Source organism: Sus scrofa, chromosome 18 (genome assembly GCF_054392235.1).
Source record: "Sus scrofa isolate SSC_HxYL_T2T_F1_AM1 chromosome 18, Sscrofa_HxYL_maternal_Yorkshire_Landrace_v2.0, whole genome shotgun sequence".
NCBI classification, from domain to species: Eukaryota; Metazoa; Chordata; class Mammalia; order Artiodactyla; family Suidae; genus Sus; species Sus scrofa.
Window position 1 is genome coordinate 14,669,316 of NC_139400.1, and position 26,427 is coordinate 14,695,742.

A 26,427-nucleotide genomic window follows, 5' to 3' on the forward strand; every position below is an offset into this window, starting at 1 on the left:
AATCTGAACATCCAGTCTAATTCTCTAAATTCTTTTAATCCCATGTGATTTAGAAGTTTCATCCAGGAGTTCCCTGGTAGCCTAACAGTTAAGGATCCAGTGTTGTAACTGCCCTGGCACGGGTTTGATCCCCAGCCCAAGAACTTCCACATGCTGCTGGCATGGCCAAAACATAATAAATTTCATTGAGTGATGTATTTGATTTATGGTAGCTTTATCAAGACAAAGCAAAGTCACCATGGGATCCACATCTCAGCACTGCCTATTCTGTAGTGAACATATACTTTCACACCAAGACAGATACTCCTTAATAAATTCTATGGTATAAGTGATGTTAGATCAAGGGTTAGGTGTATTTACACTTTGATATTACTTGGTATTTGGTAGTAACAGTAATGTCAAGAGTTTCTGGAATGCCTTCTGTATAGAAGCCTCAGTAAAACAAATCACAGTTTATTTTTTACAAAGATAATTGCTGCCTACTAGAAAGATCGCCGGGTGCAAGAGGTTGAGCTTTGGTGTGGTAAAATAAAACTTGATGACATTTAGAGAACAAAGTTTGTTATAACTCTTTGAACTGATCAAAATTAGTTTTAAAGGATTTCAAAAATGCATCCTTTCTTGAGGGTGATTGTGACTTGGTAGCATTCTGGTGACCTCTGCTGGTATTGCTCTTTTATCAGATTTCTTGACTTTTCCAGTTTTTACCACATCTCTTGTGATACTGTTTTCAAATTCTTTTCTACAAAGGCAACATCCTGAAAACAGTTGGGAAGTTGTTTAGAATAGCCATTACTATAATTAGCACAATAGTTCTCAATTAATTCGATTTGGGTTTTTAATCCAAGTATTGCCTGTAAATTGAAGGGTATTTGTACAATTAAAAATAGCCAATACGTTACTAATTGCATATTTTCTTTCTGTAAATACAGAGCTTTATTTACAAGAAACATTTAAGCCTTTAGTGAATATATCTCCAGATGCAAGGTAAACTTGTAAAGTTTTTCTCCTTTGAAAACATTCATTTGTTCAGATTCATCTGTTTTGTTACCATGGTTTTGTTTTTTTGTTTTGTTTTTCCAATCTAGAGACCAGCCTCCTTCACTGCAAATATTAAATTCAGTAAACTTAGAGACCGTAAATATCACAGCCGTTGCTGATCCGAAGGGTTGATAACAGACTAGGAAGGTGGTCATACTAAGCAGTTTTAAAATCCAGGATCACTTGCAGCAGAAACCATTTAGGGAGCTTCTTAAACTGCAGATTCCTACGCTCTGCTCCCAACCTATTAAATCAGTCTCTGGAGGCGCTTCGTGCCCAGGAATGTGCATTAAAACAACTCCCCCGAGGGGTTCTGACTTGCCCTGACGTTGCAAAATCCGTCTCGTGAGGCCTTGGTCCAGGTGGGCAGAGCAGTGGGCTGCCTTTTGGTAGGGGGTCTGCTGGCGCATGTATTCTGACGGCACGGATACGTTTCCACAGGTGTATGAGAGCATTCTTAAAGCTCTAGTGCACTTGTGAGAAAAAGCAGAATATTGATTTTTATTGTGTTCTTTCCAAGTCCTAAAAAACAGCCACACCGGCACACAGTCATCACAGGAGAGGCCAGGGCAGCCAGAGTGGACTGGCCCAGGGAGGAGGCAGTGCAGAGGCCCCGCCACAGCGCCCCCTGTTGTCAGGGTCACCGCTAGCTCTCCTGGCTGGGGGTGCGCTTCTGTCATTCTTCAGTAAAGGCATTAAACCTGCTCCTAAAACACTGCTTTCCCAGAGGTTTGTCGCTCACACCTGGATTTAAGGTTTTATATTAACACAGATTGTGGAAAATCAAAAATTTTGCTGAGATCTCCAGTTTAAAATTTTTCCAGAACAGTTTTAGGTCAGTCAGTCAGCCTTTTATGATTGTAATTTAAAGAAACTGAAAATACGTTTTAAAGCAGGGGTGGTCCGAAGTTTCCTACTTCTTCTTTAAAGCCTCCTAACAACTTTAATGGCTTTTCCCGCAGCCTCTTCGATGCTGTACACTCGTTGATCAAAAATAAAATCCACAGATTGCCAGTTATTGACCCCGTCAGTGGGAATGCCCTTTATATACTTACCCACAAAAGAATCCTCAAGTTCCTCCAGCTTTTTGTAAGTAGTTTTGAGTGTTTCTAAAGACATAGTTGCATCTACTTTAACTAATTTACTCAAGTAAATTGGCTCCTGTTAGCCTCAAAGAAGTTGTTAGTTTTGAGGTCTCCATTTCTAAAGTTCAGTTTCTCAGCTTACGACTGTTTGAATTACACATTCTCAAAGTTGATTCCAGTTAAAAAGCAGTCACCTTTCAGTACAAGTATCAAAATAATAAGAACACTTGGCATTCTCTGTTAGAATTTTTATCACCTCCAATGAGGGAAATAAATCAGTTTTGCAAGTCAGCGTGATTAAAGAACTGCTGTGCAAGACAACTTGAGCCAAACTGCCTAATGATGCTTTATCGGTATCATGGTTTTGGAAACATTCAAAAAGTCCTGTCCCCAGGATCATCTTATTAACTACGGCAGTGATAGAAAAACCCAAAGCAAATAAAATTTTGACAAAAGAATACCATGTTGGTCCAAATTAGGGCTATGTTGTCTCTAGGTTTTCTCAACTGCGTTTGAAATGAGATGGCTTCGTAATTATCCTGAACTTAGAACCTCTTTGGTCAGCCGTGTGAGAGAGGCCTGGAGAGACCAGAGTCTTTACAAGAGGGCTCCACTCTTTTCCCTGTGATTCCAGGCACTGGATTTGGCGGTGTAAGTGATGAGTCACCTAGGCCCAGTAGGAGGCCTCGTTCATGGTCCCGAGGAGCTCGCAGCAAGAGCTTTGTTTGTTTTTAAAGAATTTAGTAGACATTAAAATCTACACCAGCTTAGCTTTCCTGTTTTTTCTGCACAGCTTCAAATAAGAAAATACAGTCGAGTTCTAGGAGCCCAGGGCCGCCTCCTGGGAGCTGCCTCACTCTTGCTGGACAGCAGTGCAAGTGTGTTCAGTGATGGGGAGAAACGCCTTGTCCATCAAGCCAGTCCTGTACCTTAATAGTTACATAACTATTAAGTAAATGCTGAGAAATGTATAAAAATCTCAAAGTTTGGTAAAGAGATACCTAGGGAGGAAGAATTAAGGACCCCTGTGTCACGCAGCGGCTCTTGTCTGCCGCAGGCTGTGGCTGCAGTGGCCTTGCAACTGCACTTTAGCACGACCCAGGGTCTCTGCCCACGTACCCCTTAGAGTCCTCATTTCGAAACAACATTACTCATGAGAGCTGAAGGCTCCTAGGCAGTCGCCACAGTGTGTCAGGCCCTTCACGTGATGGACCTCGGTCCTCACCCCCACCCCCCCAGGTAGGTACTTTTATTCATCTGATTTGCAAGTGATGACACTCGGGAGGCGAGGTAACCGCCCGGGTCACTGCTGATGGTGGAGCCTCTGACCCGGGGCAGCCCTCCCTCGGCAGCTCCGCCGGGGGAGTCGTGGGCCCCCTGCCCAGCGGCTCCAGGTCCAGCCCTTGCCGTGGCTGCGCGGCCCCGGGGGAGCCACGGCCTGAGACAGGCCTTCAGCGAGTCCTCTCTGGACGGAGAAGGGGAGGCGGCTGCCTCTGCCAGGACTGCCTGATATTTGGGCCAATATGGTAATGAGAATCATGCCGTTAGAACAGGCTGCTAGGGGTGTTCAGGTGAAAATAATTTTAAATAAATTCCAGAACCTGATTTTTACTGAACCAAGATCATTTTCTGAGAAAAAGTGTGTTGCCCGTGGAGCCATGTGACAGTCAGCCTAAGTGTAGGGTAGGGAACAGGGGTGATCCTGCATCGAGATGGGCTAGGTGACCTAATAGGTCTTTCTTTTTTTTTTCTCTAAATTTCTAGGATTCTCATGATTTGAATATTGATGAACTCTTTGACTTGAACATTTTGTTTCTTCTAATTGTTCATCTTTTCCTGATAATTATAAGGTACACCAGGAGGATGGAATCAACTGTACCCTTTATAAAAGGTGGATTTTTGAAACCATAGACCTATTTTGTTTTAGTCAAACATGATCCTAGACTTTTCTCTTCTGACTTCTCCCTCCTCCTTTAAAACAGCCCGTGAAAAGAAAAGATATCTTTTAAATGTTCTTTTAGTTCTGTTCATTTGGCTTATTCTTGTTCCTGGTAGACAAAAATTGGAGTCCTCCGAAGGCGAATGCGGGATGTGGGGGGGATGGTGGGAGCACTAGCTTAGCAGCTCCGACAACCACCATCAGACGGTGGGGGCTTGCAAAGGTGTGGGTTCTCAATAAACATTCCTTAACGATGACAGCAGGACCATGAACTTAACGTGAATAACTTTGAAAAATTCTTGGTGGCTGATGGGTCTTAACTTCCAAATAGACCTGTTGCTCCCTTCCTTCCACGTTTCCCGTGGGTGAAGAGGGAAGAATGCCACGATGCTGGTAGCGCTTTGCAGTGTTTTATGAAGTGCTTAACTGTAAGCGTAGACACATAAGCTGGTCTGAACAAAAGGCACAGTTCTTCTCTGTAACATTCTCATATTCAGATATCCGGGTAGGCTGTTAGAATAAACTTTAGTTTGCTGCGCCTAGGTTTTCATGTAAGTGTGGACGTGTGAGCCTTAAGAAGGGCAGTGTTGGCTCTAGAGCACTGTATTTCTCGCCCCGCCAGATGTCTGACATGCCAAAGCCTGCCTTCATGAAGCAGAACCTGGACGCGCTGGGCATCGGGACCTACGACAACATCGCCTTCATACACCCGGACACGCCAATCATCAGAGCCTTGAACGTCTTCGTGGAAAGGCGGGTGTCGGCCTTGCCCGTGGTGGACGAGTCAGGTCTGTGTGTGGGCCGAGCCTGCCCGACACAAACACCGTCTTCTCTCCTCTGGGTGAATCAGGAGGTGACCTGACCTGTCAGATGAGTGGGGAAAATGAAAACTTGGACCAAGAGCCCTCAGGAGACTAAGAATTTAAAACTGGTCCATTAAGATACAATTTCATGTCTGTTTAAAAAGACAGGTTTTTTTATTCAGCAGTATTTAATTTCCAGTAATTATCTAGTTAAGATTGATATTAAATGCTATTTTTTGTTTCTAAGACATTTTTCTAACATATGTTTTTATTTTCAGGAAAAGTTGTAGATATTTATTCCAAATTTGATGTAATTGTAAGTATTTTTAATTTTGTTAAACTTGTCATCTAGAATACATCAAAAACATACTCATTAGTCCGGTTTTTTTCCCCTACTGCTTCCTAGCTTTTTGGAGGATGAATGTTTTGTCTGGACTCCCCACACTAGCTGCACTTTTAATATTCATTGGTTTAGCGGTGAATGGTGTATCAGTGGCGTCCACTGTTCTTGCCTTCTCAGTACGCGTCCCTTAGTCCTCACTGCGGCGGGTGTGTGTGTTCATGGGCCCGTTGCTCCGTGGAAGATGCGGACTCATCCTGCCGGCAGGCATGTGCTTGGGACACCCGTGAATGTGGTCCCTGGTCACTCACATCCTGCTACTTGCTGATCAGAAATGACTGTTCTCGGGAGGACAGCAAACGTATTCAGTAGTTATGGGAAGTCCTGTTTTAATCCCCGGGTTACATTTACTGCATTGACTTTGGTGCTTTTTCCCCATTCGCTGAAACACATTTCCCTAGAGTCACACATTATTTCTAAGAAAGGAACTTTCATAGCCCCCAATGTACACGCGGTCTTTTGCCCTAATATTGACCCCAGCACTAAATGTCCTTTTGGGGCTGTCTCAGACCCTTTTGTTTCATCCTATTCTGTCTAACACAACAGACACCAAAAAATAAGCTAACTGGAATTTGATCGGGTGAGACCCTGTAGAACCTTTAGAGGCTGGTCCGAGCGGTGGGGCTTCCTGCATGGTTACTTAATCCTGAGCGGTCCCCCAGAGCCTCCCTGGCAAGCCCCCTGCTCCCCAGCCCTGCTGTGCCTCACCCTCCATACGTCAGTCTGCCTCGCAGAAGCTTGTCCACTCAGGGACCAGAACCCGACAGGGTAAGAGTGGGGGACTCTTCATAGGAGGCACCGTCAGAATCGGCCACAGTTGCTGCAGAACTGAGGTATAACTAAGGAGCTTTAAATTATGAAGATGATGAGATAACAGTGCTTGATGGCATGGCAGGATGGCTGCTACAGTGGTAGTAAATTAGGATTTTTTTTTAAATCAGGTCGCTTTGAACTTACTGATTTTGGTCGTGAATGAGAACTGAAGTGAAGGGCGTAATTCACTGTTGCTTTATTACAGAACCTTGCTGCTGAGAAAACATACAACAACCTAGACATCACGGTGACCCAGGCCCTTCAGCACCGGTCGCAGTATTTCGAAGGCGTTGTCAAGTGCAGTAAGCTGGAGATCCTGGAGACCATCGTGGACAGGATAGTGAGGGCCGAGGTGAGACGGCTGCAGCCGAATGCCACAAGCGCCAAGCAGGAGTCGGTGCCCCAGGGATTCTAAACCACAGCAGTAGCCATGAGGCAGCAGTCAGGGCCAGGCGAATGGTGCAGTTCCCCTGCCCCAGAACCCGGCGTATTTCTTGGCACAGAGTAGGTCATCTGTGAATGATCACAGAATTAAATGCATAAGTCTGGGAGTTCCCTCTTTGGCACAGTGGGGTCAGCAGTATCTCTGCAGTGCCAGGATGCAAGTTCAATTCCCAGCCCAGCAAAGCGGGTTAAAGGCTCTGGCATTGCCACAGCTGCAGCATAGTTCACAACTGCGGCTTGGATCTATCTGATCCCTGGCTTTGGAACTCCAGTGCCCTGGGGCGGCCAAAATAGGAAAGAAAAAAACATTTATATGCTATCATAGTTGAATCAAATAAACTGGTAAGATACTTTCATAGGGCTTTTTTATTGGCTTTTTTGTCTTTTTTAGGGCCGCACCCACAGCATGTGGGGGTTCCCAGCCTAGGGGTCGAATCGGAGCTACGGCTGCCAGCCTACACCACAGGCACGGCAACGCTGGATCCTTAAGCCACTGACCGAGGCCAGGGCTCAAACTCAAGTCCACATGGATACGAGTTGGGTTCGTCAACCGCTGAGCCACGACGGGAACTCCTATTTTCATAGTTTTAAAACATACTTAGGAAAAACAGAAGTCCCAAGAGCTTTAAGTTGCATTAGAGTGTTAATGAATTTAAAGCTAAACGTGTGTAACTGTATGGTTTTAACAAAGTAAGTCAATAAAATGATTTTTTTTTTTTTTTTGTCTTTTTGACATTTTTTGGGCTGCTCCTGCAGCATATGGAGGTTCCCAGGCTACGGGTCTAATTGGAGCTGCAGCCGCTGGCCTACGCCAGAGCCACAGCAACGCAGGATCAAAGCCGTGTCTGCAACCTGCACCACAGCTCACGGCAACGCCGGATCCTTAACCCACTGAGCAAGGCCAGGGATCGAACCTGCAACCTCATGGTTCTTAGTCAGATTCGTTAACCACTGAGCCACGATGGGAACTCACGAATTCTTTTTTTAAATTAAAGAGGTTGTCTCTCCTCCCACAATATCTCTCACTCCTGATTTAGATAAATAGTAAGTGGTCTGGTCGTCTCCTTATACTTTCCTGCCTGTAGGACTGGAGCCTCCTTTGCACAACGCTCTAAGCAAGTGACGAGCAGGATCATTTTATGGGGCACCTAATTCAGTAAACCCATTCCCACAATAATGTCTTTCCTGTTAAGGACAGGAATACTATTCTTCTTATCACTCTTTAGGACTGAAGGATGTTCCTTCTGGAAGGACCCATAATTAGGTAATACCAATTCTTTTTGGCTACCCTGAGGAATATGGAGTTCCTGGGCCAGGCATTGAATCCTAGCCAGAGTTGCAGCCTATGCCGCAGCTGCAGCAACGCCAGATCCTTAATCCACTGCACCTGGCCAGCGATCGAACCTGCATCCCTGCTGCTGCAGAGATGCCGTCAATCCCGTTGCACCCCAGTGGGAGCGCCTATAAAAAGTCTGATTTGATGCTTTTATTAGAAAGGCAAGAATACAGTCCAAGAAGGAAAGTACCTGATTTTTTTTTGGCTGATTACAGGCAACCTTAGCTGTGTGGAAGCCCAGCAGCCCTGCTCGGACCGAGCATTGCAGAGTTCCATCCTGCTCCATCCTTGTCAGAGCTGACCCCCCCCCCCCCAGCTTCACCTGCTGTGGCTTTTAACCTATTTCACTAGAATCTCTTTCCACGTGAATTTAATATGCATCCCTAGTTTTCCAAAGGATTTTTTTTTTTTTAATGGCCGCACCCTCAGCATATCAAAGTTCCTGGGCTAAGGACTGAATCCAACAGATCCTTTAACCCACTGCACTGGGCCAGGGATCAAGCCCACACTTTCGCAGCAACCCAAGCTGCTGCAGTCAGGTTCTTAACCCACAGCACCACAACAGGAACTCCTCCAAAGGGAGGAATCATCTAAGCTTTTTATTGTTCTTAGAATCATGTGCCGTTTGAAGATCAGAAACAGAAATGAGACATCCCTCCCTAATACAAGGACTGTGGACAGCTGTCTGATGGAATCCTTTATAACAACTGAAAATCATGCTCAGGAAGAATACTGTGGAGTTCCCATCATGGCTCAGCAGAAACTAATCTGACTAGCATCCATGAGGATGCAGGTTCAATCCCTGGCCTTGCTCAGTGGGTTAAGGGTCCGGTGTTGCCATGAGCTGTGGTGTAGCTCGCAGATGCGGCTCGGATCCCGCATTGCTGTGGCGTAGGCCAGCAGCTGTAGCTCCGATTCAACCCCTAGCCTGGGAACCTCCCTCCATAATGCCACAGGTGCGGCCCTGAGAAGACAAAGAAATAAGAATACTGTTGATATGGAAAAACAATACATTGCTAAGAAGAAAGGGCAATTACTATATAAAGCACCATTCTGTGTGTTACCCCCCTTGCACACGCACAGAAGCGGGGCTGTGGAGACTCGAAGCACAGCTTTTAGGACACTGTCTGGTGGCGCGGGAGTGTGGACAGGGTCAGCACCCACCCGCTGTGTCCCCAAGCCCCCCGTTGCAGCCTAGGTACTGTCAGGTAAAAAGAGAAAGTGACGGCTTGTCCTGAAAGTTCACGTGGTGAGCGGCACACATTTCACTGTAATATGAAATAGGTTCACTGAGGAGAATAAACATGTAATTAAAGTTTTCTCAAATTATCCATCTTGACTTTTTTCCTCATTAAAATAATTTATTTCACCAGAGGACTCCCTGAGGCAGGACAAAGACCATTTTTTACCTTCAACATATTGTGTGAGGAGAAGGAGATAAGTATCAGCAATGATTTGCTTTAGTTTTGTTTTGTTTTTGTTTGTCTTTTTGCTATTTCTTTGGACTGCTCCCTCGGCACATGGAGGTTCCCAGGCTAGGGGTCAAATCGGAGCTGTAGCCGCCAGCCTACACCAGAGCCACAGCAACATGGGATCCGAGCCGCGTCTGCAACCTACACCACAGCTCATGGCAATGCCGGATCCTCAGCCCGCTGAGCAAGGGCAGGGACCGAACCCGCAACCTCATGGTTCCTAGTCGGATTCATTAACCACTGCGCCACGACGGGAACTCCTGCTTTAGTTTATTTCTATCTGGTAGAACTAATTCTAAGTGAAATGGTTTCCCCTTGACCTTTAGTGGTAGTTCAAAAGATAGCTATTTATGATTACTGAATTTTAGCAACAAAACGTGTCTAGTATGGAATATAAAACATTTTCTGGCCCTAGATGTAATCATCAGTTTATAATTAATAGTTGTGTTACAGCACAGGGTTATTAAAGAAGTGACGTTTTTCTGGAGAAGCTTTTATTTCCCCCCCTTTTTACACCTGTACCTGCACCATATGGAGATTCCTGGGCTGAGGTAGAATCAGGGCTACAGCTGCCAGGCTACACCACCGCCACAGCAACACTGGATCCAAGCCGCATCTGCGACCTATACCACAATTTGCAGCAACACAGCATCCCTAACCCATTGATCGAGGCCAAGGATCGAACCCACATCCTTGTTCCTAACCTGCAAAGCCACAACAGGCACTCCTTAGAGAAGCTTTGAAAATAAATTTATGTTGACTGGCATGAGAAAGATGAAGTGATTTTTAACCTAAAAGCAAGCTATGATGTCAAAAGCATCACCAACACAGTATCATTAGAGACAAAATATAAGAACGAGTTCCTCCTCCCCCACCTCCTCCTTCTGCCCCCCATTCTATACCAGTGGGGGGCTTAACTCCCGTGTGGAGAAGAGGCTCTCCAAGGTAACCAACTAGCATGTGGCTGCCTTAGGCCTAAATGCTAAAGCTTTTAAATCAGAAGTCCGATACTTTCTCCCTCTTCCTGGGTTGGGTTTGGTTTTGTTTCCTTTTCCGGCCAGCCCACAGCACATGGTGTTCCCGAGCCAACGATCAGATCCAAGCCACAGCTGTGACCTGTGCCGCAGCTGCAGCAGTGTGGGATCCTTTACCCCACTCTGCCAGGATGGGGATCAAATCAGCATCCTTGGTGCTGCAAAGACACCGCCACACGGGGGCGCTGCACCGCAGGGGCCCTCCACTCCTTTCCTGTTTTAAGGATGCTTTGTTACAGTAATTAATACCTCAGAACATTATCCATTCTTTCATATAAAAGATTTTCAAGCAGAAAACAAGACAATTTATTTCACTATATTATACTTGATTATCTTCTGTATTACTCTTTTTTGTCTTTTTTTTTTGCCATTTCTTGGGCCGCTCCCGCGGCATATGGGAGGTTCCCAAGCTAGGGGTCGAATTGGAGCTGTAGCTGCCAGCCTACGCCACAGTCACAGCAACGCAGAATCCGAGCCGCGTCTGCGACCTACGCCACAGCTCACGGCAATGCCGGATCCTTAACCCGCTGAGCAAGGCCAGGGACCAAACCTGCAACCTCATGGTTCCTAGTCGGATTTGTTAAACACTGCGCCACGACGGGAACTCCCCTGTATTACTCTTAATATATGAATTTCATAGAGAAAAGGTTAAAAATAAAAAGAGCAGGAGTTCCCGTTGTGGCACAGTGGTTAACGAATCCAACTAGGAACCATGAGGTTGCGGGTTTGATCCCTGGCCTTGCTCAGCGGGTTGAGGATCCGGCGTTGCCGTGAGCTGTGGTGTAGGTTGCAGACGCGGCTTGGATCCCGCGTTGCTGTGGCTGTGGGGTAGGCCGGCGGCTACAGCTCCAATTGGACCCCTAGCCTGGGAACCTCCATATGCCATGGGTGCAGCCCTCAAAAGACAAAACTAAATAAATTAATTAAAAATTAAAAACCCTTTAAGAGATTATAGCTGCACTGAAGTAGCTACTGTTATACTTCATGTTTTGAGTAGCATCTTTCATATATTAATATTTTGAAATTTGAAAACTCAGCAGGACATAGCTGGCTAATTTTTCTTAGAAACAGTCAAATCAGCGCTGCGTGTGAACAGAACCAAGACCACTGCATGGTTCTCTGCACTGTTACTTTCTCCCATGTGTGGGATTCTCTTCATTGCACAGTACATGAAAAATTATTTTCTAATGTCCATTTTAAAACTTTATTTCTGTGTTCACCTGTGGTCTCCTTTTCTCATTGGCAGGTCCATCGGCTGGTGGTAGTAAATGAAGCAGATAGTATCGTGGGTATTATTTCCCTGTCGGACATTCTGCAAGCCCTGATCCTCACCCCCGCAGGTATAAACGCCAGTGTCTGACCTCCACCCTGACTATACAGGGAGCTGGCGGGCGGGGGGGGGGGGGGTAGCAGGTGCAGCAAGCCCGCGCCCGCCCACCTGCCTGCCGTGGCTTTCTGTGCATCACCGTGTAAACCATGTGCATTCCCTCTGTGGGTCTGCAGTTTTGTTGTTCCACTTGAGTGAGAGAGAAAAGTTTAAGGAAAGGCTTCTGGCCTGGAGCATCCTGTCTCCGTTCAGAAGTGCCTGCTAAGCGAGGATTCACTGCCATGTTCAGCATAACCGTTTCCATTAAAAGGTTAAGACTTCTCAGTTTTGATTTTTAGGTCTCAGGAGGGAAATTCTTTGGGATCTAACTATTGAAACCATCTACCCCTTCAAAAAAAAAAAAAAAAAACTTACTGAGTGTAATAAAACAAATGGCCTGACAAATATTTTTTCCATTAATAGTGTATGGAAACTAGAGTACGGAGGGAGGGGGCTTGAGAAGAGAGGCGTTGGGGTTTCTCCGGCGTCAAGTTTAGCAGTTTAATGGCTGAAGGGGGTTAAAACCACCAGCCCTGCACTCCGCCTCCCCACTCACACTGAGTACAAACAGCCCAGCTGTGGGCTTCGCAGATCCAGGCCGAGACGGGAGACTACATGACGTGCACCTTGAACTCTCGGAGTTAAACACTGAAGGTGCTTTTACTCGGGTATTGATTTCTTAGTTCAGAAATCAGTCGAACTAGCTAAGGCTGGTTTTTACAACTGGCCTACAGCCTGAAGACACCCACCCCAAAGGAATCCCCACCTGACTTTGTCAATGCGAGAAACAGGTCGCATTGGCTCAGCGGGAGTAGATGGGCCATGATGCGGCCATAGAGCAGCAGCAGCCCCCAGACCGCCTTAGAAATGTCTGCTGAGTCAGAAACGAGAGATGCGGCTTGCTCTACTCATTTTCACATTTCAGATGTTAGAGAACCTGAAGCTCACAGTAACCTTTTTCCAGTTACCAAGTTTCCGGGGGACAGCATCAGCGTTCAGCATCTGTACACACACACACAGCCATCACCCCGCAAGTCTAGCGGCCACCTGTCACTGTACAGTTGGCCCGTGACACCCGCCCCAGCCCCTTCCATCCCGGTAACCACTGTTCTGTCCTCTGTGTTTTTCTGTTGTGTGTTTACCCATTTGGGGGTTTTTAGATTCCACATATGAACAAAATCAAACGGTGTTTATCCTTCTCTGACTTGTTCCATTCAGCGTTAGCTCCCTCACGGTCCACCCGTGTGGTTGAAAACAGCAGGACTGCCTTCTTTTTCATGGCCCATGATAATCTCTACAGTCGTGAAATGACAAAAATGACTAAAAGAATGTGAGATTGTTCATGGCATTATTTATAGTAACCTGAAACTGGAAATAAGCCACGCATCTTTGAGCAGAGAGCGTGCAGGCTGCTTACTGTCCACCCAGTGGCGTGCTCGCTAAGCCCGCCGGCTGCCCCGACTGAGGAGCAGCCTCAGAGGAACACAGAGCACAGAAGCGGGATGAGGCAGGGAGCGGGGCCACATGCACACACAGCTGACCCTTGAACACCACAGGTCCACTTCTCCGCAGACTCTTTCTCGGGCGTAGGTACCGCAGCACTACCCCGTCCTCGGTGAGCTGAACGCACGGGGGTGCAGCCGAGGGTACAGAGGGAAAGCGGGGAGTTCCCGTCATGGCGCGTCGGAAATGAATCCGACTAGGAACCGTGAGGTTGCGGGTTCAATCCCTGGCCTCGCTCAGTGGGTTAAGGATCCGGCGTTGCGGTGAGCTGTGGTGGTAGGTCACAAAGGCGGCTCAGATCCCACATTGCTGTGGCTGTGGTGTAGGCCGATGGCTACAGCTCCAATTCGACTCCTAGCCTGGGAATCTCTATATGCCACAGGTGTGGCCCTAAAAGGACAAAAGACAAACAAAAAGGAAAAGCTGTATGCGGTGCCCCAAGCCCCATGTTGCTCAAGAATCAGCTACTCTGTGCAGGCTAGGACAAGGACTCGTCTCCAGGCAGGCTCATCCCCACACGCATGTAACTTGGCACCTTCAGGAAAAGACGGCCCCTTTCCAGTGGGCTAGCCCTGGGCCAAGGTGCCCAGCTCGCATGCAGTCAGGCCAGACGCCAGCTCTCTGTCCCCGTGGACAAGATCCTTTGTGCACCGTGAATTCAGAGTAAGCACATCTGTATCCTCTCTATGCCTTGGTGTCACAGAGCATAAGAAGGAGAATGTTCGTCCAGATGAGTTTAAATTTCCATCCAGATTTGGTATTTCAAAATTTCTGAGTCATCAATGGAAGTGAGCATTAATGAAAATCCAAGGAGGAAACCTAGCCCACCGCTGGATTTGAAATGGGTGTTACTACAGAAGGGATGTTATGAAGACGAGGATGGTTGAGTTAGAATTCTGAATTCTGAATTAATAGAATTCTATTAATTTAGGAAAATGCCCCGTGTTCTAGAAACTGGATGACGAGTGAGCCTCTGGAGAGAAGTCTCCCGACAGAGGGAGTGCCCCTGTCAGCTCAGATGCTCGTCATGCCCGCGGGCGACGGGTGGAGAAGTGTCAGCCGGCGCCCCTTGCTCCCCTGCGGGCCGTCGGAGGGTGGGCCAGCCAGCCGCTCCCCTCATTCGGCCTTCGTTCCTACAGCAATAGAACGAGCAGCCCCATACACACCCAGTGTCCCTCCAAAGATACTCTGAGTTGGAACCCAAACCTAGCGGGAACATGTGTGTGCAGCACAAGGCCCCAGCCAGGACAAGTGCTGCTGGTGGATGGTTATGGAATATCAGGAGAGAATTTTTGAGGGTATCCACTGTTACGTGAATAAAAGGTACTAGTGATTATTCTCTTCATTGGATAACAGACACAGTTCCTCATTAAGGATACTGATTTGATAACAACAGTTTCTCTTTTTCAAAAAGTGTTTAGCAGTTTGTTGTCAAACTCAGACTGTCCAAACGAACATATCTACGCATGCAACCAGTGAGGAAACAGTCTGATGGCAGGAGCTACAGTTTTTTTAGCCCCTTATTGTTATAGATTGTTAATCTCTCTCCAAGTCAGGAAAAGAAAGGGAAACTGTTGTCAAAAAAAAAAAAAAAAAAAGGCAGTCCCCCTCTCAACCCATTTTGAACTCTCCTGGCCAAATGAGAGTAGGTATTATGTGCACTTCCCCTAAACATGGTTTTCCTGCTTTCTTCTGACTTTTTATAAGTATGTATAACAGAAGAAATACTTTGGACCTTCACTAAAATTCATCTTTCTTTTAAACAACTTTAGCAGGATTGTCTTCTCTTCCCAATTAAACTTTGCATATTTAGAATTACAATATGGAACACGGGTTAAAAGCATGCTGGAGTGGGGGTGGGGAGCCCAGAGCCCACCTGCTCTTTCCCCTGCAGCCTCTGGAACATTCTAAGGCACTGCAGGCATGGGTAGAAGCCACAGGGCAGGGCACCACTGCTGGGCTCACATAAGACCTGCCCAGCTGCAACATTTTGTACGTTGCTTTCAAAGTTTCGTTTCCCATCTCCTGACAGGTGCCAAACAGAAAGAGACAGAAACCGAATGACAGCCATGAGTGCGGGAGCCTTCGCAGGAGAACTTGAACAAGATCCTGGGTCACGCTTTGCCTCATGAACACGGACCGCGAAAGAACAGAGGAAAACGGCTGAGAATGTGTATCCGGGTTTAGTGATGGGTATTTTTTCCAGTGATGTTGAAACTAAGCATATAAAAGAGAAAGATTTTATGTGTCTGAAGATTCAAGCTCACATTAAAAGACTGTTTTCAGACCACGGTCTGAAAGATCTCAATGCTGTATGTTATTAAAGTGCACTGTGTCCTGAATTTTTATTGTTTTTCATTTTAAAGAATTCACTGGTATCTAGCAGGTGATATGGCATAAGGCAAGCGTGTGGCACATTCAGATCCAGTGCCTTATGTCCAGCAGCGACAGGCCTTCCCTACCGCCTGTCGCAGCTTGTGAAGTGATACTGCTGGAGTGGGAACGTCTCTGAACCTTTACCAAATCAGTTTGTTTCATTAGATCTGTTGAACAGCTGTAATTTGAATATGAATACTTACTTTATAAAACTTTAATGATGGTTTTATGTTTAAGTGTTCCGTTCTGAACTACAGTGTAAATGACTGATCTACAACAGCTTTATTTATTTTTACTTTCGTGCAGTTTTTTTACACCTTTTGGTGGGTAAACTTCCCCATGCCCATTAATAAAGCATTGGTTTATTAATTTTAAAAGGGCAAATTTCTCATTATTTAAGTTTGGACCTGGAAAGGATATGACTTCTCAAAGAGCCACTGTTAGGCTTTAAAAGCTGAAGTTTCTAACAGCACGAGTGAGAGCCTGCTCTGCAGGGCTGCAGACCAAGTGCCGGGAAGATGTCTATTTTTTCTTGTGTTTTTACATGAAAATCATGATGTTTGTGTGACTGCTGATGCGATTGTTTTGTAAATTGTACTGTGGCATATACAGTATTGTCATACAGTTGAGGAGAAACACAATGTTTCCTAATGTAAGTGCTCTGAAAATGTTGACACTGTATATATATATATGAGTATAGTTTGGTTTTTTGTTTTTGGGGGTTTTTTGCAGAATGAAAAATTAAAATAAATCTTACTATCGGCCATCTTGTTAAAGAAATTCTTTAATATTTGCTGCAATACAGTGTATTCTACATGCAGTTTCCCACTGAGATATTTCTTCCCAAATAAAGGAGATGAATTCTCATAGCTTTTTTTACATCAACAGGAAGAAAAAAACCCATAATGATTTGATTCATAAATTTTAGCTCTTTCCATTACATTACGAAATAGAACATATTTAATTAAAAATTGTCCTGCACATTTTCTTGTGCTTAGGTGTCAATTTTTTTTCATTTCCTAGTAGGCCAAATATGAGAGAAGGAGATTTTGTCTATTTTCCCCATAGAAACAGTAGTGGTTTTGACTTAGGCTAATAGTAATACTTGGAGAACAATGAAATACCAGAACAAAAAAGTAAAAAAGACAATCCCTTTAAAAACTATCAATAAAAGTAAAGTACCTAAGGATAAACCTGACCAAGGAGGTGAAAGGCTTATCTTATATGCTGAGAACTATAAAACATGAGTAAAGGCAACTGAAGATGATTCAAAGAAATGGAAAGATAACCCATGCTGTTGGATTAGAAGCATGAACCCTGTTAAAATGGCCATACTACCCACCGCAATCTACAGATTTAATGCAATCTCTATCAAATTACCCACAAGAATTTCCACAGAACTAGAACAAACTCCCCAAATTTATATAGAACCACCAAAGACCCAGAACTGCCAACACAATCCTGAGGAAAAAGAACAAAGATTGAGGCATAACCCTTCCAGACTTCAGACAATACTGCAAAGCTGCAGTGGTCAAGAAAGAGTGGTACTGGTACAAAAACAGACACACAAGGATGGAACAGAATAGAAAGCCCAGAAGTAAACCCATACACCTGTGATTAATCTTCAACAGAAGTGGAAAGAACATACAATGGAGAAAAGGCAGTCTCTTCAGCAGGTGGCATTGGCAAAGCTGGAGAGCTGCCTGTAAATCAATGAGGTCATACCAAACAGAAATAAACTCAAAATGGCTTTTAAAGATTTAAGACATGACATCATTAAACTCCTAGAAGAAGAAAAAAAAAAAAAAAAAAAAAAAAGGAGTTCCCGTCGTGGCACAGTGGTTAACAAATCCGACTAGGAACCATGAGGTTGCACGTTCAATCCCTGCCCTTGCTCAGGGGGTTAACGATCCGGCGTTGCCATGAGCTGTGGTGTAGGTTGCAGACGCGGCTCGGATCCTGCGTTGCTGTGGCTCTGGCGTAGGCCGGCAGCTACAGCTCTGATTAGACCCCTAGCCTGGGAACCTCCATATGCCGCGGGAGCGGCCCAAGAAATGGCAAAAAGACAAAAAAAAAAAAAAAAACTCTTAGAAGAGAACATAGGCACACATTCTGATATAAATCATGGCACTGTTTTCCCAGGTCAGTCTCTGAAAGCAATAGAAATGCAAAAATAAACAAATGAGACCTTATTAAGCTTAAAAGCTTCCGCACAGCAAAAGAAACCATACAGTGAAAAGGCAACCTATGGAATGGCAGAAAATATTTTCAATACTCTAGGTCAACATAAAAAAGCCAATAGAGAAACAGGCAGGAGACCTAAATAGACAGTTGTCCAAAGTCATACAGATGGCCGATGGGCATACAATGATGCTCAACATTGGTACTAACTAGAGAAACGTAAATCACAACTCTACTGAGCTGTCACCTCACAGCAGTCAGACTGGCCATCATCAAAAGGCCTACAGATAATAGATGGTGAAGGGGGTGGGAATGTAAGTTGGTACAGACATTACAGAGAACAGTATGGAGGTTCCTTAAAAAACTAAAAGTAGGGTTACCATACAATCCAGCAACCCCACTCCTGGGCATACATCCAGAAAAGATGGAAACTCTATGAAAAGATATATGCACCCCAATATTCATAGCAGCACTATTTACAATGGCCAAGACATAGAAGCAACTTACATGTCTGTCGACAAATGAATAAAGAGGAGTTCCCGTCGTGGCACAGTGGTTAACGAATCCAACTAGGAACCATGAGGTTGCGGGTTCGGTCCCTGCCCTTGCTCAGCGGTTTAATGATCCGGCGTTGCCGTGAGCTGTGGTGTAGGTTGCAGACGCGGCTCGGATCTCGCGTTGCTGTGGCTCTGGCGTAGGCCGGAGATTACAGCTCCAATTGGACCCCTAGCCTGGGAACCTCCATATGCCGAGGGAGCGGCCCAAGAAATAGCAAAAAAAAGACAAAAAACAAACAAACAAACAAACAAAAAAAAAAAAATGAATAAAGATACACATGTATGCAATGGAATACTACTCAGCCAGGAGAAAAAATAATGCCATTTACAGCAACACGGGTGGACCTAGAGATCATACTAAGTCAGAGAAAGACAAATGTCATATGATATCACTTATGTGTGGAATCTATAAAAATGATATAAGCAAATTTATTTACAAAAATAGAAATAGGCAGAAAATAAACTTTCGGTTACCAATGGGGAAAGTGTTAGGGGGAGGGATAAATTAAGAGTTTGGGATTAACAGACCCACACACTACTGTATGTGAAATAGGGCAACAACAAGAACCTGCTACATAGCACAGGGAGTATATTCAATATCCTGCAATAACTATAATAGGAAAAAAATCCGGAAAAAATACATCTTCGGGCTCACTTTGCTGTATACCTGAAACTAACACAACATTGTAAATCAACTATACTTCAACTTAGAAAAGTCACAAGCTGCTAAAACAGCACAGCTTTTTGTCTTTTTAGGGCCACACCTGCGGCACATAGAGGTTCCTATCCTGGCGGTCAAATCAGAGCTGCAGCTGCCGGCCTACACCACAGCCACGGCAATGCGGGATCCAAGCCGCATCTGTGACCTATGCTGCAGCTTGTGGCAGTGCCAGATCCTGAGCCCACTGAGCGAGGTGAGGGATAGAACCTGGATCCTCACAGACTCTAGTCGAGTTCCTAACCTGCAAAGCCACAATGGGAACTCCACAACAGCACAGTTGTGAAACTCAAGGCAGCTGCTGTCAATCTGCCCCTTGTTAGTGAACGGACACGAGTGGGCACGAACTATGCGCGGTGTGTGGGAGGCAGTGTATCTTCTGCTTCAGAGGACAGTGTGGAGCCACTTAAAAGGGTCCTGTCACGAGCATCTTCTTTTCCCAGGAGGCGCACGTGTCCTGCAGGTCTCGGACGCTCCCCAAAGCGTACTCCTTTTTTAGGGGTTTGGAGCTGTTGGGACCCGTGAGGCCCAGCAGGGTGTGCAGCGGGCCTGTGCCGCACACGGTGGCTTAAGTGGAGCAGCCCCGTCTAAGGGTCAGGCTGCCACTGATGAAGGCCCAGCAGCCTTTTGTTTCCGTCTAAGAGCACTTGCTGCCAGCAAGTGATAAAGATGGTAAATGTGCTTCTCAGTGCCTTGTGGGAATAAGGACAAGTTGCCCTTGAAGGTCGGGTGACGGAAGGGCCCTGAGAGGAAACATCTAAGCAATTCGAGAACGAGTTCGCCTTGGAAACCCTTGCTGGACACGCCTCAGGTGTCTGTAGCGCCCGCATCACCCTGAGGCTCGCCAGCACCCGAGGCCTGGGCTCATTCTGGTGCCCACTGTGACCGGCCCTCACACCAAGAAGCCAGCAGCACCTCCAAAGATTGTCATGAACAAAAGCAACAAATAGAAAAGCAAGAGCACATTATCAAAAATACCACCTTGTTCCAGAAATGGAGGGCATCCATTCTGTTTTGTCTTCTAATCGCTAAGAAAAATTTATAGATGTATTGAACTGCTAACATCTCAACATTTTCTTAGAGAAAACTTTTTTTTTTTTTTTGCCACGCCATGGCATATGGAGGTTCCTGGACCAGGAATCGAACCAGAGCCACTGCAGTGACCATACCGGATCCGCAACACACTGCACCCCAAGGGAAGTCCTAGAGAAACAGTTTTGCACAAGCAGACAGTCCTCCGAAACCACTGGTTCTCAATCCAGAAAGACTTGGGTCCTAGAGGACACTTGGCAAAGTGGAGACACTTTTGCTTGTCACCACCGGGAATGGAGAAAGGGTGTGTCGCCACTGGCACCTGATGGGCAGAAACCACAGAGGCCACGCAACACACCACACTGTCGGCCCCCGTGTCAAAGAGCACCGCCCAAGATGTCAGTGGGGCTGGGTTAGGACCTCTGCCCTAAACAATTAGAATCTTCTGGATATTTTGATTACATCTGCTACTGCCTAACTGAATCCACCTGTTTTGGGAAGACGCACTCAGGAGGCGACCTTCCTGGGAACAAAGCGGCTCAAAGAATCCCCAGGGGAGCTCCGTTGGGCCACGAGATCTTCCTCACAACTCTTTCCAAAACATTTACCACAAAAGGAATTCTGCTTAGCGTAACAGCACTCTAAGGATAAAATTCCTACCCGTAGGGAAATATTTATAAAGTCAATGTTACTCAGTTATTTTCATAAGGAAATCTAGAACAGGCTCCAAAATTGTTTTTCACGTAAAATAACCTGCAAAGCTGGCACCATTGTAACTCCACACATGGTGCACGCTTAAAACACCTTCACAGGAAACCCCGAAATCCCGCCTCATTATGTATCAGCCCATCTTCCTGCACTACATGCTCTGCATTAAAATGTACCTTTAGATGTCGACCTAAGCAAGGGCACAGTTCCATTACTCAGCTCTCAAAGCAAACTGAAGTTCCTTTCTGAAGGGAGGTCATAAAAAAAAAAAGTCACATTCCCAGTTCTCTCTAGACGTTTCTGCACCAAAGTACTGCCAACCTCTACCTCACAGATCAGGGGCTGGAAACTCGCTGAAACACTGGCTCTGATAGTTCTGACTTCAACTGCGTGTCTCCCTCCCTGGAAAACCCACGTCCCAGTCACCAGATTCCACTTGAGACCAGAGCCCTGAGGACACTGACGACAGCCATGACGGTGTGGCTGCTCCTCTTTGCCCAGATCAGAACACAGAGCACCTCGCCCTCCCCTGTTGCTCCCCTGTCACCTGAGCTCGTGTGCCACAGGCCGGGGCCACCCTGCTCATTCCAGTCACCCACTGGTCCCCGTGGGCATTGGAGGGAGAAAAGCTTCCTAACCTCCAGGTGCAAAGCCACTCCCTCGCGGTGAGGGCTGCTCCCCCGCCGCATCCTCAGGGGAGGCCAGAAGCCGTGGACCTGGCTCCAGACAGAGCCGTCCCCTCCTGCCTCCTGGCACCTGCACCTGAGGCCCCTAGCTTTGATAGCACTGAACACGGTTCCCTGTTGCCAGGCGGCCTGCACTGTGGCCTCGGCTGCCCTGGAGCTGCAGGGCCCCCCCCCATCACAGCCACCCGGCCACTCCAGCACCAGCCCGCGCTGGAAGCCTCCCAACCTTCCGTCAGGGCCCCGCTGCCCACAGGAGCCAAGCCAGCTGACCTCCTCCGTGGGGACCAAGTAACCCCAGGCCTCCCCTCCGCCACCAAGCCCCGCCCACCCCTGCCCCTCTGTGGACATTTAGCTCCTCTCTCAAGTCCCAAATCACACCACTTCCTCCACGAAGGCTCCCAGGACGCTCCCCACCCGAGCTGCCTCCTGCCTCCGCTCCATGGGACTTAGGATGCACTGAGCCCTGCTCACCAGTCCCGGTCCCTCTTGGTCCTGCCTCCTCCCCCAAGGCAGAGAGCAGGCTTGAAACACCTGGCCCCGAGTCGGCGCAGGTGTGCTCCCAGGAAGCTGCTCTAAGATCCCCCGTGTTTCCCAGCCTGGGCTCCCCTCGGCAGCATCACCGAGAGGGGAAATACACGTGCACACACGGTCACGTGGACGGCACTCGGTAGACGCTCAAGGACTATACAAAAGTGAGGAGCTGGCCCTGTCATCGTTGACATGGAGGTCACCTGAGGCCCTCCACGAAGGTAACCATAACTGAGTCATCTCTGTCCTCTCACCTGAGCGAGCCTCTAGCACCTGGGAGGTGCTTCCTGAATATTCCTCTGAGGTCTGATGAGTGCTTAGTAAATCCAGTGCATCTTCGAGGATCACAGAGCTGGTGACATGCTCCGGTCACAGGAGCTCTTCATCTAAACTGCCGGTTTAGTTGACAAAGAGATGCCACGTAGGAGGAGCGTCTACAGACTCAGAGGCAGCCCTCTTCTCTGCTTAAGCCTCAACGTTCGAGGGCCCACACGGGGTCCTGGAAGGAGATGCTGAAGGGAGATGTGGGGGCAAGGGCGTTGCCCCCTTTCTGGCACAAAGGGCCCTCCCTTCCCAGAGCAGGGGATGGGGATGCCGGTGGCCCCCAGACGGCATCCGGATCAGAGGAGGGAGCTGCCTCGTGGGGTGGGTTTGCCGGAGGGCACAGGGGTCAAGAGCGGGGGACACAATGGACCCCCGTGAAGAAAGGAGCGCCCTCCTGCTGTGAAGAGAATGGAGAGAAGGACCCCAACACCGGCTCAGAGAGGAAAACAAGACTGGCTTCAGGAGCTGGGCGTGGAAGAGCAGAAGGTCAGAGCAGAGCCGGCCCCTCAGCCTCCACAGAGCGGGCTCGCTCCTGACCCCTTAAAATCCAGGCGCAGCCAGTCGGTGCTCCTCCGAGAATCCCAAGCACCACCTTTCTTTGCCACTTGTCTTTTTGCCACTGAAACTATTTCCAGAAACTTCAAAAAAACACTTATTTGAGGAACAGCCCCGGGATGAGTCCTGGTCAGAAGTGTGGTCCCTGCTTTGCAGGTACCCGGTACCGGGGCCCACCAACCCCCATCATCCCTGTCACGCGGCAGAACCACGTCGCAGAGGAGAGTTGCTTAGTCCTGATCAACCAGGATTCGATCTGATTAACTTACCCGGCAACTGCTGCACTGGCCACACCCGCAAACACCACAAATCCCCGCCGCCGCCGGTGGTGTAGCGGAGCTAGGGGAGGGGCGGTGAATAAAGAAAGACGAGCCGCGTCAGGGGTCAACAGGTGTAAACGGATTTTGAAAGACAACAGGTGTAGGCGGTTTTAAGAGAGAACAGTGCGCGCTGGCTTCTGTTATTTGCAGACCGTCTTGGAGAAAGAATCTTCCCCACCTCCGTTTGTGAAATGGAAACAGCAGGGTTAACGAGGGGGGAGCACGCGGTGGGGGAAATGGCCCTCCACCCCTCCACCCACGAAGCTCATCAACAGCCTCTAACCCTCCTGCCGGTCTAGAGTTATCTCCAGGTGGGGGTCGCCGACCTGGGGGGCACCCCTCCTCCCCCCTAGCCCGTGCTGGAGCCCTGTGAGCCCACAGGAGGTGGGCCGCCCACAGCCCCCTCAACCTCCCTCCTCTAGTCTGGGTTCCAAGGTCTGTGCCCAGACAACACCAATCCCAAGCCCCTCTCCTGAAAAATCCCACCCTGGATGCCCCCACCCACGGCCTTGGCCGACCCCAGCCGTCGCTTCTCCATTTGTTTAGTTTTCCATCACAGACCATTAATTCAGTTCCAAACTCTCAGCAAGAAATGCTAGTCTCCTCACGCTGAGTTCAAAACCATGAGCTAAGCCATGTCTCCTTGTCCTTAGAGACATCCCTCGTGGGCCCTGTCATCCTCCCGCTCAGCCTGACCAATGACTTTTCTAGACCTGCTGTCCAGCCAGATGCTTGTCAACTTTATTAGTTCTTTCCAAAACCAACATTTCCCTTGGTCAGTAATATTTTCTTATTTTTCTACATCTTTAATTTCACCTCTTTATTTTTCCTTCCTCCTGCCTTCCTTGAGTTTTTCCGTCCTTATCCTAAATTCTTAAAGAGGTCACTAAACCCATTCATGTTCAGCATATTTTGTTACTGTTCTAATGTAAGCATTTAAGGTTAAAATTTTCCCTTTTGGAGTTTCCGTCGTGGCGCAGTGGTTAACGAATCGGACTAGGAACCATGAGGTTGCGGGTTCGGTCCCTGCCCTTGCTCAGTGGCTTAACGATCCGGCGTGGCCGTGAGCTGTGGTGTAGGTTGCAGACGCGGCTCGGATCCCGCGTTGCTGTGTCTCTGGCGTAGGCCGGTGGCTACAGCTCCAATTCGACCCCTAGCCCGGGAACCTCCATATGCCTTTGGAGCGGCCCAAAGAAATAGCAAAAAAAGACAAAAGAAAAACTTTTTTCCCTTTTATGGCATCACAAAAGCTTTGATTTGTAGTTGTTTTTTGTAGCATTTTTATCAGTTAAATATTTTATAATTTCCTTTATGATTTCTTTCTGACCCGTGAATTACATAGATGAATGTTTCCTATTTCCCAAATGTATGGGGTTTTCTTTCTATGTTTTTATGAGATTTCCAACTTAATTGCATTGTGGTTAGAGAATGTGGCCGGTATGAGAAATTCTTGGAAATGTGAGACTTGCTTTATGAGCCACCACATGGTCAGTTTCATAAACAGCTTATACCTTCTCGAAAAGATGTACTTCACTTCTTGAGAACAATGTCCCGTAAGTGATCATTACACAAGTTTAATTCTGCTCCTCAAATCTTTCCTTACTGACTTTAAAAACTATTTCACCCATCATTTATTAAAAGGCATTGAAACATCCTATGCTTCTTTTTTCTCCATGTAGCTTTGTCAAGTTTTACCTAATAACTTTTGCATGAATAGAATGTTACTGCTTATATCAGTTTAGAACTGTGATAAGTTCCTGGTAAGTTGAAACCTCTTATAATTATTTAAAGACTATTCATAGTAATGGTTTTTCCTTAAACTATTTTATCAATACAGCCTCACAAATTTTCTTTTGGTATCTTTCTAATATCTTTTTCCAAGATTTACTTCCAATTTTTCATTGAAGTATGTTTTGGATGTCTCTTATAATCATCATATGGATAATTTTTTTTTAAACCCACTCGTCAGTATCTGTCTTTAGAATATTTTAGGTCCATTTGCTATAATTACCCATCTATTTGTATTTGGGTTTATTTTGTGTTTTCTATTTGCATGGCCTTATTATACAGTTTTTTTACCCTCCTATTCTTTTGATTTTTTTCCTCATTCCTCTCCCTTTCTTATTCCATTTTCTCCTTTTACTATTTTGAATTTTTGCATATTTCAGCACTATCTCAAATAGATAGGGACTTTTTTCTTTCTGCCTTTTTAGGGCCACACCCGAGGCATATGGAGGCTCACAGGCTAGGGGGCTAATCAGAGCTGTAGCCGCCAGCCTACACCACAGCCACAGCAATGCAGTCTTCGACCTACACTACAGGTCAGGGAAATGCCAGACCCTTAACCCACTGGGCAAGGCCAGGGATTGAACCCGCAACCTCATGGTTCCCAGTCAGATTCGTTAACCACTGAGCCATGACGGGAACTCCTAGATAGGGACTTTTAAAGACATTTAACTAGCACGCTATTACCGCAACTGACCACAATTAACAAAGTCCCTTACTATCATATAAGACCCCCTATTTTCAAACATCCCCAGTGCAATACACACTTGGTATGTTCAAATCAAGATCTCAGAGTTCCTGTCATGGCTCAGTGGTTAACGAATCCGACTGGGAACCATGAGGTTGCGGGTTCGATCCCTGGCCTTGCTCAGTGGGTTAAGGATCCGTGAGCTGTGGTGTAGGTCGAAGATTCAGCTCGGATCCCACGTTGCTGTGGCTGTGGCGTAGGCCGGTGGCTACAGCTCCGATTAGACCCCTAGCCTGGGAACCTCCACATGCTGAGGGAGTGGCCCTAGAAATGGCAAAAAGACCAAAAAAAAAAAAAAAATCAACATCTCAAGAAAATCCGCAGGCTGGAGTTGGTTGATTTCCCTCACAGCTCTCTTTTAACATGTAAGAGTTCTCTATCCCCATACCTTTCTCCAGGTCACTTAGTTGTTGAAGATATTGGGAGGCTTGCTCATCCAGCAGACCTCTGCTCATTCTTACTGCTGCTGGTTCACTGGGTGTCATGTAGCATGTTCCTCTATCCCAGTGGTTAGAACTGGGCCAACTACCGGGTTATAACAGAATCGGGTTTAGACTTGTGCTTCCTATTACAAGACAACTGGATAGTGTACGTTTCCTGACATGATCCAATTCGGCAAAAAAGACAGAAAGCAAATGAACACTCAAAAACGAGAAATAGAGTGTTAAAAAGC

The 26,427-nt window shown here is 46.7% G+C and overlaps 1 protein-coding gene and 1 long non-coding RNA gene across 28 annotated transcripts in view; one reads left to right on the forward strand and one right to left on the reverse strand.

Annotated features, from left to right (window-relative positions):
* The window catches only part of PRKAG2 (protein kinase AMP-activated non-catalytic subunit gamma 2), a 269,648-nt gene extending 253,272 nt beyond the window's left edge, over nucleotides 1–16,376 (forward strand). For 10 of the 26 annotated variants that reach the window (XM_085005135.1, XM_085005136.1, XM_021078613.2 and 7 more), the window contains 7 exons: nucleotides 933–987; nucleotides 2,004–2,130; nucleotides 4,688–4,853; nucleotides 5,147–5,184; nucleotides 6,287–6,433; nucleotides 11,614–11,707; nucleotides 15,269–16,376. In XM_085005135.1, the coding sequence (XP_084861261.1) occupies nucleotides 933–987; nucleotides 2,004–2,130; nucleotides 4,688–4,853; nucleotides 5,147–5,184; nucleotides 6,287–6,433; nucleotides 11,614–11,707; nucleotides 15,269–15,300 (659 nt within the window). In that variant the 3' untranslated portion in view covers nucleotides 15,301–16,376. Of the gene's footprint in view, nucleotides 1–932; nucleotides 988–2,003; nucleotides 2,131–3,890; nucleotides 4,018–4,687; nucleotides 4,855–5,146; nucleotides 5,185–6,286; nucleotides 6,434–11,613; nucleotides 11,708–15,268 lie in introns of those variants that run through there. The other 16 variants (XR_014833508.1, XR_014833501.1, XR_014833502.1 and 13 more) reach the window with 5 other exon arrangements.
* The window catches only part of LOC102162623 (uncharacterized), a 55,064-nt gene that overhangs the window by 4,676 nt on the left and 23,961 nt on the right, over nucleotides 1–26,427 (reverse strand). The window contains exon 3 of one of the 2 annotated variants that reach the window (XR_001301078.3): nucleotides 4,688–6,594. The exons of the other annotated variant lie outside the window; for it this stretch is intronic. This is a non-coding gene — a long non-coding RNA (uncharacterized LOC102162623). Of the gene's footprint in view, nucleotides 1–4,687; nucleotides 6,595–26,427 lie in introns of those variants that run through there. 2 annotated transcript variants of the gene reach the window in all.